Source organism: Rhinatrema bivittatum, chromosome 4 (genome assembly GCF_901001135.1).
Source record: "Rhinatrema bivittatum chromosome 4, aRhiBiv1.1, whole genome shotgun sequence".
NCBI classification, from domain to species: Eukaryota; Metazoa; Chordata; class Amphibia; order Gymnophiona; family Rhinatrematidae; genus Rhinatrema; species Rhinatrema bivittatum.
In genome coordinates, this window is record NC_042618.1 from 374,845,763 (window position 1) to 374,862,294 (window position 16,532).

Here is a 16,532-nt window from a genome sequence, read left to right on the forward strand (position 1 = left end):
GCTCAGTGTGCTGCAGCAGTCAAAAAAGCAAACAGAATGTTGGGAATTAGTAGGAAGGGAATGGTTAATAAAATGGAAAATGTCATAATGCCTCTATATCTCTCCATGGTGAGACCGCACCTGGAATACTGTGTACAATTCTGGTCGCCACATCTCAATAAAGATATAGTTGCGATGGAGAAGGTACAGAGAAGGGCAACCAAAATGATAAAGGGGATTGAACAGCTTCCCTATGAGGAAAGGCTGAAGAGGTTGGGGCTGTTCAGCTTGGAGAAGAGACGGCTGAGGGGGGGATATGATAGAGGTCTTTAAGATCATGAGAGGTCTTGAACGAGTAGATGTGACTCGGTTATTTACATTTTCGAATAATAGAAGGACTAGGGGACATTCCATGAAGTAGTTAGCAAGTAGCACATTTAAGACTAATCGGAGAAAATTCTTTTTCACTCAACACACAATAAAGCTCTGGAATTTGTTGGCAGAGGATGTGATTAGTGCAGTTAGTGTAGCTGGGTTCAAAAAAGGTTTGGATAAGTTCTTGGAAGAGAAGTCCATTAACTGCTATTAATCAAGTTTACTTAGGGAATAGCCACTGCTATTAATTGCATCAGTAGCATGGATCTTCTTAGTGTTTGGGTAATTGCCAGGTTCTTGTGGCCTGGTTTGGCCTCTGTTGGAAACAGGATGCTGGGCTTGATGGACCCTTGGTCTGACCTAGCATGGCAATTTCTTATGTTCTTATGTTCTTAAATTCATAAACTGCTATGACGGTAATTAATAAGCAATAGTAGCTCGTGATTTATCTAATATTTGGGTACTTGCCAGGTACTTGTGACTTGGATTGGCCACTGTTGGAAACAGGATACTGGGCTTGATGGACCCTTGGTGTGATACAGTATGGCATATCTTATTTTCTTACGTTCTTATGTTATGAATTGCCTCTTCATCATTCTGTGTGGCCTACTGTGCCAAGAGAAGCCATTTATAGTGGGTACACATTGAAAGTTGAATGACATTGAATGACTGTTGAGCACCAACCATCTCTACACTGAGGGCCCTGGAGGTGTATACTTCCTCCCCGCTGGTGGAACCTTGCATCCTAGGAGCTACTGCAGCATAGAAATGGAAGAGAAAGAGTCAGAGTCCCCAGGCAGTGACAGTCTCCTGGGACCTGTGGCCCCCTCAAACCAGTCTGCCAAATAGTGTGGGGTTACACATAGCCCAACTTTTCTTGGCAAAAATCATAGAAGCAAACTTAGACTATGATGACACGCAGCAACTGCCAGACACATCTAGTCTGCCCATTTTTCCTCCTTTTCCAATAATTCAGACACCTATTGATCTCTGCTTCTACATTCACTATTCCATTAGTCCTCTGTGCTTATCCCTGAAGTGGGAAAACTACAGTATTTGGGTTGCATCTGGCCTATGGGATATTTCTCTCCAGTCTGCAGTGTTGTGTCGGATCCTGGCTTGCAGCAACATGAGCCTATCACTTCTGGCTGGAGTGGAGGAGTAGCCTGGCTGTAAGAGTAGTGAGCTGAGAACCAGGGAAGCCAAGGTTTAAATTCTGGCTTTTCCACTGACCATTCTTGTAATCTTGAGCAAGGCACACTATCCTTCATTACCTCAGGTACCAACTTACAGATCGATACTGTAACGTGCGGTTGAAGATTTCCCGTCTGTAACGTGCTGTGAGCGCACAATTCGGACGCGTAAGGCGATCCAGCGATACAGTCTCCAGTTTCACGCGTCCTTAGCGCTTCTTAAAACAGACGCATAACCCTTTCCGCACCCAGCATGTATATGATATGTAAATGAAGGAATTAGCTGTATAATGAAGGAATTAGCTATTCCCCTCGGATACTGTGACACGCGCTCCGACTATCGCTTTTTTTCCCTGCCGATTTGCCGCGCGTTTAACTTGTTAGTTTGCCGCCTACCCCTACCGCTGCGTTAGAGGCAGGAGTAAGGGTAAGCGGCAAACTTTCCCCCAGCCCCCACTCACCTGCCCTGGCCGCGTCCATGGGTGCCGGTCTCCGGGGTAGCCCCAGTCCTCTCCCTCCTCCCGAAGCAAAAAAAAAAAGTGAAAAAAAAAATCCAATGCGGCCCCACTTCGGCAGCCCCCCTTCGGCGGAGACGGCAGTGTAAAGCGAGACGGACCTTCGGAGACGGCACTGTAAAGCGAGACAGACCGCGGCGCAAGGAGAGGAGGAGAGAGAAGCCGCAACTTACTCCAGCCAGCCCTCCTCCGGACAGCGGCTCCTCTGCTTCCTAGCTGCCGGCGAAGATAGACGCCTGAACGGGTAGGCCCCTCGTGCAATTTGACCTCAAGGCGTGACGTCACGACGTTTGGCGTCACGGCATGCAACGTCACGCCTTGAGGTCAAATTGCACGAGGGGCCTACCCGTTTGGGCGTCTATCTTCGCCGGCAGCTGGGAGGCAGAGGAGCCGCTGTCCAGAGGAGGGCTGGCTGGAGTAAGTTGCGTCTTCTCTCTCCTCCTCTCCTTGTGCGCGGTCTGTCTCGCTTTACAGTGCCGTCTCCGCCGTAGGGGGGCTGCCGAAGTGGGGGCTGGCTGGAGTAAGTTGCGTCTTCTCTCCTCCTCTCCTTGCGCCGCAGCCCCCCCCTCCGGACATCGGCGATGACCGCGGCTCCTGCCTCCAGCCTCCAGCTGTCAGACAGACGCATCGCACGTGGGAAATCGGCCCCTATGCGTGCAATTGGCTGCTCAAGACGTGACGTCACATGCCGTGACGCCAAACGTCGTGACGTCACGTCTTGAGCAGCCAATTGCACGCATAGGGGCCGCTTTCCCACGTGCGATGCGTCTGTCTGACAGCTGGAGGCTGGAGCCGCGGTCGTCGCCGATGTCCGGAGGGGGGGGGGCTGGAAAAGTAAGTCGCTTCGTCGCTTTAAACTGCCCCCCCCCCTCCTCCCGGAGCAAGGCTGCTTTTCGCGCCCTGCTTCGGGAGGAGAGGAGAAGGGACTAGCAGGCCCGAGCCTAGGATTGCCCGTCTCTCCCCTCGCTCTCTTGCTACTTTTTCGGTTTTGTTTTTTTTGCTTCGGGAGGAGGGGACAGGACTGGGGCTGCACCGGAGACCGGACGCGGCCAGGACAGGTGAGCGTGGGCTGGGGGAAAGTTTGCCGAGCATCGGAGAACATAACTGTCCACTTCCTGGTACCTGTCATTTCAAATGTCATTTGAAATGACATTTGAAATGACAGATACCAGCGTGGCCGTGAAGCGTTAGGCCCGCGCACCCAGGATACTGTATAGGCGCTCTATACAGTAAAATGGGTTGCGCGGGCCTAACCTTCGCATAACGCTTCGCAGACGCGGCATGCATTTGCATGCAATTTGAAGAGAGTATCGAGCGGTAGGTGAAGAGAACTGTGCGTGCCGGGAACGAGGGTGCGCCTGGCACTGCCGCACTCTTTCTAACACGGCATAACTGTATCGACCTGTATGTATTTAAAAGTTTGATATATCTGTATTTCTGCAGCAATTAGAGTGGCTTACAACTATTATCATAATGTAATAGTAACCACATTACATAAAAAGCATTCACAGATACACAAAAATAAAACTTGAGTGATCTAACAAATTTATTCAACAATTAAGTTTATAGCCCGCAGAATATATTCTTCTTCATAATACCTTAAACAATCATTTTAAGGAGAGCATCTAAAACTCAGAAGACTCTTTGCCAATTTAATCTCCTGGGGACATTATTCCAAAGACTAAGAATTCTCTCCAAGGAATAAAGTTGATGGGGGCATCTCACAGAACAAGTCTTCAAGGGTAGAAGTTACAATAGATTTGTCATTTGCAATGCAATGTATAGTGTATAAGACATCAGTTTATCTTACAAATACTTAGGTACACCCTCCTGCAGAATCTTACATGTCTGTGTTAAAGCTTTAAAAATCTTTTTCTCAGGTGGTAACCAGTGTAAATCAGATAAAGCCAAGGACATATTCTGTCTAATCAGTACCTGTCAGTAACTTTGCAGTTGAGTTCTTAATAAGCTGCAATTTTCTAATCACTTTTTTAGGTAGGCCTAAATATATCAAATTGCAATGATCCAAGCAAGAAGTAAAGGTTGCATACATAATTGTAGCAAAGCTTTTCTTATCAAACATTGGTTGCTTAGTTATACAATTCCTTATATAGCACCTGCTACGATTTTACCCAGCTTCCAGCATGTGTTGGATTTTTACATGTTGGGATCCTCCTCCTAGCTTTTCTCGGCCCTCTTTGGGAATGGGCTGGTTCAAGGGATGTATTAGGGATATGCAGCAGGGACAGATTCGTCCCATTCAGTATTCGTATTCATCGGGACCCAAATCTGTTGCATCCGTTCTCGGGGGACACTGATTCATTCTAGTTACATATGTATTCGTTTCCCAAAAATAAAACCCCATCCCAACCCTTTAAATTTAATTAACTACAACCCCCCACCCTCCTGACCCCCCCAAGACTTGCCAAAATTCCCTGGTGGTCCAGTGGGGTCCTGGAGTGATCTTCTGCACTCGGACTGTCAGCTGCTGGTATTCAAAATGGCGCCGATAGCCTTTGCTCTTACTATGTCACAGGGGCTACCGGTGCCATTGGTAGGCCCCTGTCAAATGATATGAGCAATGGATCTTGTGCTCCTACCATGTGACAGGGGCCGACCAAAGGCACCGGTAGCCCCTGTGACATAGTAAGGGCAAAGGCTATCGGCACCATTTTGAATACCGGCAGCCGACAGCCTGAGTGCAGGAGATTGCTCCTGGACCCCCCGCTGGACCACCAGGGACTTTTGGCAAGTCTTGGGGGGGGGGGTTTCAGGAGGGTGGGGGTTTATTCGTTAGTGATATGTTGTATTCGTGGGGGTTCGCCATACGTTTCGTGACCTCCACGAATACAACGAATATGGAATATACGTTGCGGATTGCCAATATGTTGCAAATGAATGCACACCCCTAGGATGTATATTGTCCCTCTGAGCATGAGCACAAAGTCATGCCTGCTCCATAGTACACAGATCAGGAGGTGGGTGTGTTTCCTGCTTCACACTGGGAGGCAAGGAGCTTTTGGGAACAGTTGGAGTGGGAAGTACTTTGGCTTGTTTTGGGAAATGTTTGTCTGAAGACAGAAAAGTGTTTTTTTCTTTGGGAACTGGTTCCCTACTAGCCAATGCTGGAGGGAGAAGATAACTTTCAAACCTTCCGAAGAGAGGGTTTTATGGACACTGATCCAGAAGTGCCACATTGGAAGAGAAAAGAGTACATCATGGACAAGGACACTGTTGTTTTTCTTGTTTTAATTTTTCTAATTATTTTATGATTTTTGCCATATTGCTATGGTTATTATTTTTTTAAACTACAGTAGAGATTTTTAGTTCAACACCATCTTCTATGACCTGTGGTCCTTGTGAAGTCTATCTCTGAGGGTGCTCATAGAATGTGAGTATGGGACTCTGTGCATCCACATGGGGCAAAGAGAGAGTGAGAGACTGAGGATACCCCCCAAAAGACTCCCCCTTGCACCAGGGGCCCAGGAGGTTTTCCTCCCCCCCCTCCCCCACCAAATGAGCCCCAGCACTCCCAGGGTCATTATAAGTCCAGGAAGTGATAGGCAGCACTGGGAGAGGCACGGCCCCCTTTATTCAATCAACCTCACGAAATGGGAGGGGGGGGCTATACTTAAATCAGACTCATGAATTGGTTCACCAATTGACTCAAATTGCAGTTTTGGTGGGTGAGACTGAACTTGATTGTGAAAGGTTTGCAATATTTTGTGAACAAAATCTATTAGATTTACAGGCTGGTCTTGGGAGTTATTCCATCAGCTACGGACGATGTTATATCTGATAGTTTAGGTAGATGAGTCATTTGAGATTCGTTCGATTATGTGCCATCTCTGAAGTAGAACAAATTATGTCCTCTTTTAACCGTCACCTTGTTCTCTTGAAACTTGTCAGATGTTTTTCATCAGCTGAAGGATATTTTTTTGGATATTCCTACCACAAGAAGTAAACCTTTCCTTGCAAAAATCTAAGATTCCTGATCCGTTAAAATGTGCTGTGGTTTGACCTATACTTAAAAAAGGGTTTTGTAGATTCCATGGATACGTTTATCATCCAATCTCTAATTTATTGGTGCTGAGTAAAATTTTGAAAAAAGCTGTTTTAGTTCAGTTTACTGATTTTTTGGAAGAGAATTACATTCTGAATAACTGCCAAGCTGGTTTTCACAAAAACATCAGCATGGCATCATTACTGGTGTCAGTATACGATTTGCTGTTGCGTCATTTGGATGAGGGAAGGTCTTGTCTCATGGTTTGTTGGACAAAACAGCTTTTGATATGGTCAGTCATGCACTGCTTTTAGATAAATTATCTTTGATAGGAAAAGGGATCTACTGTGGTTTGGAGATTTCTTATTGAATCAGCAGCAAGTTAAGTTAGTTGGTCATACATCTGCCTGGCATTCAATCACAGCAGGAATCTCAAGGCTATTTCATTTATTCTTTTTAATATTTACATGCTAACTTTATGTTCTAGCAGCTCAAAGTGGGGTCTGCAGTCTCTGTTATATGCAGATGATATACAGATCCTTTGTATGGTAACTTGTCTGGCAACTCGGGATCTTAACATTGTTACTAATACTTTATTGCATTGTTTACATGACATTCTTCAATAACCAATAACTGTCTTGATCTGGATATTAAAAAATCAGAGACTTTATTGGCAAGCCGTGTTGCTGCTGAAATTGAATTGCTCAATCTTCTATAAATGAGGTTTCATTTAGTATTTTGCAAAACATTTGCAATTTCGGGGTTCTTTTTGAATCCATCTGACTCCAAAGCCGCAGCTGAATGCAATATTAAACAACTTTTTATAAGTTACAGCTGCTTAGAACATTGAAATATGTGTTGATGAGGTCAGATTTTTGTACTGTTCCCAAACATTTATTATCACTTCTTTAGATTATTGCAATGCATTATATAAAGGGTTGTCTAAGATAAAATTATGGATTCTTCAACTAATTCAAAAAGAAATAGCATGGCTTCTTATTTTCAAGTTCATGATTTGAACAGATGTTCCCTATGTTGAAGCTATTATACTGGTTACTGGTGCAGTTCAGAATCTTGTTTAAACTGCTTCAAAGTAATGCGTGAAGGAAAGCCCTAAATCTGAAAGATGTTTTTACATCCTTATATTCCTACACGTACATTATGCTCAGAAAGTCAAGATTTAACAGTAATTTCATCAATCAAGGAGTCCAGATTAGTTGCCACATGTAAATGAATGTTTTTAATGGTTGGCCCTACATCATGGAATTCACTTTCACCCAATTTACATACTACATTCGATCTGAAAGAGTTTCATAAGGAAAAACACCATCTATTTCAGCAAGCTATTAGTTAATCTTATTATGATTCAAACTTTATGTGCTTATATTGTTTATGCCCATGAATTTGTTTTATTATGTCTGTATTTTTTTATTTTAATCCAAGGCTTCCCAAACCTGTCCTGGGGCCCCCTTAACCAGTCGGGTATTGAGTATATGGGGTCCCCAGGACAGGTTTGGGAAGCCCTGTTTTATTCTATGTTTATGTACTATGTTCCTTGCTTAGAATGATTGTTGAGATAAGCGGGTTCTAAGTAATTTAAAATAAATAAATAAATAAAACTGCCACAGCTACTTCAAAAGGAAAAAGCAATTTCTAAGCAACACAGACACCTATGGTACCAATCTATCCTACTTAATGCCAAAACTCGTAACTTGGTCCATCAGTTCCAGTTGATTCCCCATGAACAAAGAAGGCTCTGTGAAATGAATACCACTTTTGTGAATACACATAACCTCTATCTTCACTGGATTCAGTTTCCATTTATGATAACACATTCATTCTGAAATTTGCCTGAAGACAACCATTCACCCTCTTAATCTCCTTAACCTCAATTTAATTAAATATTGTCAACATAAAAAAAAAGAGATACCAAACTGCTAGAGTATGCTTCTCAAAGGCTGCAAATAAACATTAAAAAGCAATAAAGAAAGCAGGGAACCTTATGGCACCCCCCGTATAAACTCTCCTGTATCACTGATGCCTTCTTCTCTTTAAGACACACTGGGATCCATACTCAGTAGGACATTTAGTGGACAGGTTATCCGGCTACAGTTAGTTGGATAACTTGTCCCATATATTCAGCAGGAGAAACAACCCACTGAATATACCAGCCTAAAGTTATCTAGCCACATATAGCTGGATAACAAAAAAACTTACCAGCTATGTTTGAATATAACCAGGTTGTTTTTTTAATTATCCAGCCTTGTGTGGCCGAATAACGTGCTATTTAACCAGATATCTTGAAAAGATATCTGGTTAAGAGGTGCTATCATTATTAAAACCAAAGATTCAGAGGGCTAATCCCCTTCCTCCCTTCCTTCCCATCCCAAAGCTTAATACAAAGGCCCTCAGGCCATACTTACGTACCCCCCCCCCCCCTATCAATTGTTTATTAAGACTTAGGATGGGGCCGGCATTGTATGCTGGCCTTAGTCCCGATTTTCCATTAAAGATCTGGGTAGGAAAAAGTCAGCAAAACTCTCCCTCCCAGATCTTCTCACAAAATGTTTCTTAGTCCCAAAAAATGGTATTAACACTGGAGTTGTCACCACCACTGCAGGGGCAAGTCTTCCCTATCCCTGTATGTTCCAAACACAGGGTTCCCCAATCCCTGAGTCCAAGAAGGCCCAGATGTCTCACAAAGTTTCTACCGCGAAAAATCTAAAAAAAACCCCCAAAACAACCCAGAAGAAAAATGCCAACCAGCCAGTGACTAGACTAGAAGAGGAAAACCCTCCCGACCCTGTTCAGGACCACAAAGCAGGGCTTGCCTGGCTCCTCTGACTGGGCCTAAATAAAACAACATAAGCAAAAACTCCTCACTTCCTCCTAACTTCAGCTCAACTCTATACTGCCCCAAAGTTCACCCTTACAAGTTGCTTTTGTTAATTCTCAGGAGGAGGACCATCCCAGCACCCTTCATCGGAGGGGCTGTATTGGAATGTAGCCTCTCCTTTTTCTAACTACGCTAGCCTGCTCTCTTAATATAGGACTACCCAGGGCTTAATAGTGATGCCACTGAGGGGTCCATCACATATAGGATAACCCAAATTAATATGCATGACATAGATGTGAATGCGAGTAAGAGAAAATCTCTCTCATGTATATTTATAAGGAATATCCTGAAAACCTGACCCATTGGTGACTCTCAAAGAGTTGTCCCTCCCTGCTCTAAAACTTCTGATTTAGAGCTACAAATCCATAGATGATTTGTATTAAAACCAGGATTAGCGCAGTCTGCCAGGAAAATATGGATTCAGCTACAAACCCTAGGATCTCTAACCAATCAGCATCACCTATTATGTGTTGGGAGAAAAAAGCAGCAGTAGTATTTAGAAAAATGTATTTGCTTGTCCAGTTGGCAGTTAAAATAAGCAAATTATTAACAACCTTTCTTCTCCAATAATTTGTTCATTCTGATCTTTATTTTTGATGTGGCAGTTCTGCAGCAATATTGGCATGTACTGTTTCTGAAAGCTCATTCTCTTTGTCCATGCCTGTTTTTATTAATTATCCAGGTGCTGCTGTGGTTATCCTCTTCATACTCCCATACAGCATCATACTAATACATGTAAATAGTAATAGAGTGCAGAGCAGCTAACGAACAGACTTCAGGGACGAGGCTTTAAAAGTCAAGAGGCTGGGTGTAAATTCATACTTTCCTCCCCCATAAAATGAACACAGATAAGAAATTAAATAGAACCAAAAAGCAAGGAGATCTAACAATAAAAGCAAGCTGTAAAATCAACGAATTAGCAAACTGACAATCTACTATAGGGATTAGCCATGTTCTTAGCCAATTACCAAAAAATGTGCATCGTCTTATTGGATTATTTGCATGGCTCCTCTGGGTAGGGCATGGTACATTGTGAGGAAATCCAACCATTAGGCTCCTTTCACATAGCCACCTGATAGCTTGCTTGCTCACAAAACTTTCGAGGTGGGAGACTAGACCAATCTTGCGCAAAATAAAATTAGCATAGCTGGCCTCTGAATTTGGAAGGGGATTGCGGTGCAGCAATTTGTCAGCAAGTGGTATGCTGGTGGAAGAGAGGAAGGGGAGATAGAGGGAAGAGGCATTCACATGACGCATTGCGGCACATGTATCAGGCATTACCAACCCCAGATCTATACTGTAGACTGCCTGGTACTTCTGTTTTAAATCCTTGTTGTTGCCAAAGAAACGGCTTCAAATTGTTACCTCTTGTCTGCTTTTCAGGGGATATAGAAAAATATTTCTTGTGATTGCCAATGTAAAGTCTGGGTGTGGAGCACCCAGCCATGCTGTGTTAGATTTAACAAGCCCTAAGGCTATATATTAATATGTTTAGTTCTTTTTTCAAATTATTTTTTTAACCATGTATTTGTCAGGCAGTTTCATCTCTTTCTTTTCAGTAAGAAGAAGAGCACATAGCATAGATATTAGTTAAACAATAATTATATTTCACTTTTTCCTCTCTCTGACTCTATTCTGTAAACAGGGCAATGTATAGGTGGTCTTGCACTTCCATTCCCCAAGGTAAACAGATAAACTCCAGAAAGGCAGAAGTACTTAGGCTCGATACTGCGACAATAGAACATTCCACTTTTGCTCTTTCACAAATGAGATGTTTTGGCAAGCAAACATACCATGCTAATTTATTCACAGAAAATGCTTTTTTTTTTTTATGGACCAGTTAAAAACTTACTTGTATAAGCAGGCTTTTAATTTATAGATAATTTTATAGTTAGTTGGCAATGTAAAAAAATTATTGTTGCTGTTGATTTTGGTTTTTTATTGTTTTTGTGTATTTTATGATTGTTTGTTTTATATGATGTAATCTGCCTAGCTCAAATACTTCAGTACAGACAGAGTATAAACAAATAAGCAAAATCCTAGATACTTCTGTTTTCCAGTTCATATGCTGATGAAAAGTAGTGTTGTTATTATATTCCATTAACAAGTTATTTAGTGAAGCATCGCAGTATAGAGTGCCCAGATAGTGTTGCGTCCAGGGAAGAGAAACAGAGTTAATCCTGATTTTACCCCATTGCATCCAGGGAGAGGTAGTCCTGTTTTTCTTAGGAAATGCAATTGGGACATTTCACTGGATGCAATAGGTGTACAACCTGGATTGGCTCAGTCTGGTATCCTTGGACATGGAGCTTTGTGTTTACTCTTTAGAAAAAAAAAGCCAGTGAGAAAATAATTTCTATTTATGTAATATTAACATTTATTAATGCAGTGCCATCAATCATCCTCGGTAAACTGATGAAAATGAAAAGATAGGCTGTTACATCTTGTATTCTAATGCTACCTTCTTTTTTCTGTTTTATAGGAAAAAGTAGAATATGCCTTCCTGATCATTTTTACAATTGAAACATTTTTGAAGATTATAGCATATGGATTACTGATGCACCCCAATGCATATGTACGAAATGGATGGAATTTACTGGATTTTATAATTGTCATAGTGGGGTAAGTCAGTTTATACTTCATGGCTTAGTGTTGAAAGATCTTCAAAAACAACTCTGTATATCTGAGGTCTGCATTCGCATGCTGTGCTCACTGTGGACAGAGACTGAATGATTCTCAGAGACTTTGCATTGAAATTGCTTTTTATATAAAATGTTTTTTGCTTCTGTGAAGGGACACCATAGCGTAGCTCTGTACAGAACACGTAGGTCAATAAGGTTGAAATACTGATATGCTGCTTCTTATTCATTTGTTTTAATGAAAATTTCACTAGGATAATAATTAAGCTACACATGGTATAGGTGTATAAGGAGATATATATCTATAGAAATGCTAAAAACTGGTACAGTGTCCCTGAATCTGTGTATTCATATTGCTCATATTGCTGTAAATTCACTTGAAGGTGTGTAGTCAGCTTGTGATTCACATATATATGATAGATATTTCTCATGTATAAGGGCATATGCAATTAAATTCAAGCTAAAATATTTTTATATTTGTGATGGGGCTATACCAGTCACTAACATTTTCCCTATGTGATTTTCCTATCTAGGGGCAGTAGGAAGGGTTTTCTTAATTCTGATTCTTCCCGGTGCTATAATCTCCACCTTTTTGGGCGTATAAAGACCATTGGAGCATACTCGGTGCTTGACAGGGTTAGTGGGAAGGCGACAGAAGAAGAGATAAGAGTCATTGCTAGAGATTCATCCAGGATCTCAAAGCAATAGGATAGGAGATACAGGAAGAGTAAAGGAGTCAAAACGTTTCTTAGGGTTTCAAGACAGAGAGGATTGAAGTGCAAGAGATTTCTCCAAAATCTCAATGTAAGGTGATTGGAGAGATGGAGATTCCCCTTGAATTTCACAGAAGGCAATTCAAACATTTGGCAAAGAGATATTGAGAGAGAAGTTTTGAGAGGATTTTTGACTGACCAGTGTCTGGGGAAGGGCTACCTCTGGTATCCCAAAGGAGTAGAATCAGAGATCTTTTACCCATTTGACCAGTTAACAGATTAGGTGAAATGAAGGAAGAAGACTTTTGAGCCAATAACTTATGAGAATTGTATTTTTGATAGTTGACTTACAGTTGAAGATTTTGACATGTTGGAACCCTTTTTTGGATATTTTGCCTGGGGATATTTTTTCAAACCAGGTCATGCCTAAATTGGAACTGCAATCTAGTTATCCCATACTCACTCAATCAGGATAAAGGTGCAAGAGGAAAAAGGGTGGACAGAGAAACTGCTGTGGTTGTGGATCTCTAGGCCGAAGTGGAGTTGACACAACCTGCAGGGAAGAGCTCTGCAGGTTGCCACAGTCAGCTGGCGGAGCTGGCTGAAGCAGAGGCCCAACTGGAACTTCACCAATACCAGCCCTCGTTCACCTTAGAATGAACTCTTGGGTGCTGGGGCTGGCTGGACTTTGACGTGGACTTCTGTGGAAGTTAAGATCATTGGAGTTGATAATGTTACAGGCCAGCAAGCAGAGGAGACGCGAAGTCAGGGTCCAGCAGCGGTCAGGGCATTTGGAAGGCAATCAAGGTCGGATAGGTTTTAATGATTCATGGTCGTCAACAAACCTTTTACAATGGAAAAAAATCAGTAGAACTAGGGGTCACGATTTGAATCTCCAAGGAGGAAGACTCAGAACCAATGTAGGAAGTATTTCTTCATGGAGAGGGTGGTGGATGCCTGGAATGCCCTTCCGGAGGGAGTGGTGAAGACTAAAACTGTGAAAGATTTCAAAGCGGCGTGGGATAAACACTGTGGACCCATAAAGGCTAGAGGATGGGAATGAAGAGTAGAGCCATGGGGGTGACTTGCTGGAATGTTAACTACTACCTGGTGATTACTACCCTTACTCAAAAAAAATCCCTTGCCCAGTTAATGCAAACCCCAACATTGCTCTCTGCTTCAACGACAAAGGGAAATGTGGAAAAGAGGATTTGCATTCAGATAACAACCAAAAAGGACTGAACTTCACAATCTGGGTGAACAAATAAACATGGGGGTAGCTTGTTTATTACGGCAGTTACTACCCTAAACCAATTAAGCCTGATACATCACTTTGAATGCATACAGAGTGTTGCTCTCTGCTTCTACGGCAGGGGGTAATGTGGAAAAGAGGATTTGCATTCAGACAACAACCAACAAGGACTGAACTTCATAATCTGGGTAAACAAATATGCTGGGGGTAGCTTGTTTATTATGGCAGTTACTACCCTAAACCAATTAAGCCTGATACATCACTTTGAAAGCATCTACGGCATTGCTATCTCCTTCAAAGGTAGGGGGAAGTGAAGAAATCAGGATTTACATTCAGACATCATCCAGCAAGGCATCGATCTGTGCAATCTGGGTAAACAAGCACCGGGATAACTTGCTTGATGCGGCAGTTACAACCCTTAACCATAAGCCTTATGCTTACCTTTGATGCAACTCCAACATTACTCTGCATCAATGACAGGGGATGGCAAGAAATTTGAATCAAACAGTTACCAACAAGAGCCCTGAAGTTGGTGGTTGGTGAAACAGATAAGTATGGGAAAATAAGTGTGGAAGCTTGCTGGGCAGACTAGATGGACTGATTTGTCTATTTCTGCCGTCATTTCTATGTTTCTATATAAGGTCAGGTTCAGGCTATGGTCAGAGGAAGGCAGAGTTCAATCAGTGTCAGTATAGGCAGTGGTCAGTAGCAGGGGGAATTCAGTCAGAAACCGTAAACAGGCAGTGGTCAGTGGCAGGCGGATGTCAAACAGAGTCAGGGTCCAATTCAAAGTCAAGGCCAGAAGTCCATCTGAGGGAGACAAAGAATGTAAAGAAGAATGGAGGATGAGGAATCACTCAGCAGGATGAAGACATTGAAGACTGATGAGAAGACTGACCATGAAGAAGAACACAAGAACTCAAAACACAGACCAACTGCCAACACGGACTAGGGATGAGAACCAGAACTCAGGAACACGAATCAGGAACAGAGCACCACTGGAACCAGGAATCAGGAACAGAAGTCAGGAACAGAAATAACGCAAAGATAATGCACTTATCCAAAGGAGTTAACCTATTTCCGAGGCAAGGAGCTAGTGCAGCAATGGAGATTAAATAATCCTCCAACTGTGATGTCACCAATGGGTGTTGCTCATCTGTTCTCGCCACTGGACCTTTAAAAAGGGCAAAGTTGGGCAAATGCTTGCCTAGGAAGGGCCTGGAACAGCTGCAGTGTCGGAAGCTGGCTGAGCATGGTGGCCTGCCATGAACAAAGGGGAAGCAGCTTCAGAGTCCAGCAGAGTGGCAGAGGCAGGGGAAATGCAGTGCTCTGCCGCGTCTCTCTTCGGGGTCTCCCCCAGCATCTGGCAGCATCAGCACAAGCTTGGGGCCATAGGTATGAGCTATGGTCTGTGGGCCTGCCCCACGGACTGCTGAACGCAACAGTACCTCCTCCCCTAAACCCCCTCTCTGAGGGTTTAGTTTTCTTGGAGTGTGTGGAATGTAATTCTTTCAGAAGATTTTTATTCAGAATATTAGAGTCCTGCTCCCACATATTCTCCTCTGGGCCATATCATTCCCATGAAATATGGAAATTCCCATTCCTTGCCCTGTCTTCTGATGTCTAAGATCTCTTTTATCTTGTAAATGACATTATCTTCCGAGGAGATCTCTCGAGGCTCATGTAGTTTCCTGGAGGGCCAAGAGAGGATTAGAGGCTTTATTAGTGAAACTTGGAACACGTTGTGGATGCCTAGCTGGTACAGGATGGTGAATGGTCCAAAGTACAGGGAAGCAAAAGCCACAAGGATGGCATCTGGAGTCAGATGTGGAGGGTGCTAAGCCAGATGCGCATAGGAGACCTGTGGTGCAGGTCTCCTATGCGCATCCATAGACTGTTTGGCCCTTTTGGCTGATCTTTGGATCTTTTCATTGGTGCGAATCCAGAGTCCTTGGAGCTCCTGGGCGGTTAATCAGGCTGCAGGTGAAGGGACTGATATGGAATGGGTAATGGGGTGATGGTTGTTTTCCATAAACAATTTGGAAAGTTGAAGAACCTGTAGCTGCTCATACGTGGAAGTTGTGGGATAATTATGCCCATGGTAAAAGGGATGCCCAATTGTCTTGACAATCATTTGCGTATGCTCTAAGGAAGTTCTTGAGGGTGCAGTTGGTTTGCTCAGACTGCCCATTTCCCTGGGGATGGTATGACATTGTAAAATCTTATATTTCTTGTAAAGAGAACGCCAATATTTGGCTGTAAATTCGACCTCTCGGTCAGAGACAATGTGTTTGGGCAGACCATGTAATAAGAAGACATGGTGTGTTAATAGTCGGGCCAACTCCAGAGTGATGGGAAGTCCAGGGAGCAGAATGAAGTGATTCATCTTTGAGAAATGGATGACCATGACCCAAAGAATTGTGCAGCTATTAGAGATAGGGAGATTCATTATTGTTGGGAGTTCTGTTAGGAGTTAGCAATCTGTTAGGAGTTAGCAATCTGTTAGGGAGTTAGCAAACAGATAGGGATATTTGTGGGTGGATCCTTGGGCCGGTGGCAGATGACCACGTCTCCGGGGGAAGATCCCGAGAGGGACCACCGGTCAGGCTCTGAGTTTGGAGACAGACACACACTAGATCTTTTATTAAACCATATAAGGAACCACCAGAGGTGGCAGTAGTGAGCTGGAGTGCCCGGCAGAGCCGTAGTCCCTCAGGTACTGGAACAGCGATCCCTGGATGGCTGAGCTGTTGAGAAACTAAATATAGTGAGTAGGCAGGGTATGCAGAGTTCAGGTAAGGAACCTTGATAGAACACTCACACAAAGGTCTTATAGAAGCCCAGGAGCTGGAATGAATAGGCCCTCGAGCGAGTACCTGGTTCCAGGGAAAGCTCTGAGAGAGCGATGGTAACTCACTGATGTAGTTGGCAGTGATGACTTCCAGGCAGAAGAGAATACAGAGCAAG

General features: G+C 43.2%; 1 protein-coding gene across 10 annotated transcripts in view; it reads left to right on the forward strand.

The window, feature by feature from the left end:
• CACNA1D (calcium voltage-gated channel subunit alpha1 D) overlaps positions 1-16,532 on the forward strand; it is a 513,308-nt gene that overhangs the window by 156,989 nt on the left and 339,787 nt on the right. For all 10 annotated transcript variants that reach the window (XM_029600875.1, XM_029600887.1, XM_029600877.1 and 7 more), the window contains exon 3: positions 11,444-11,583. In XM_029600875.1, coding sequence (XP_029456735.1) covers positions 11,444-11,583 — 140 coding nt within the window. The remainder of the gene's footprint in view (positions 1-11,443; positions 11,584-16,532) is intronic.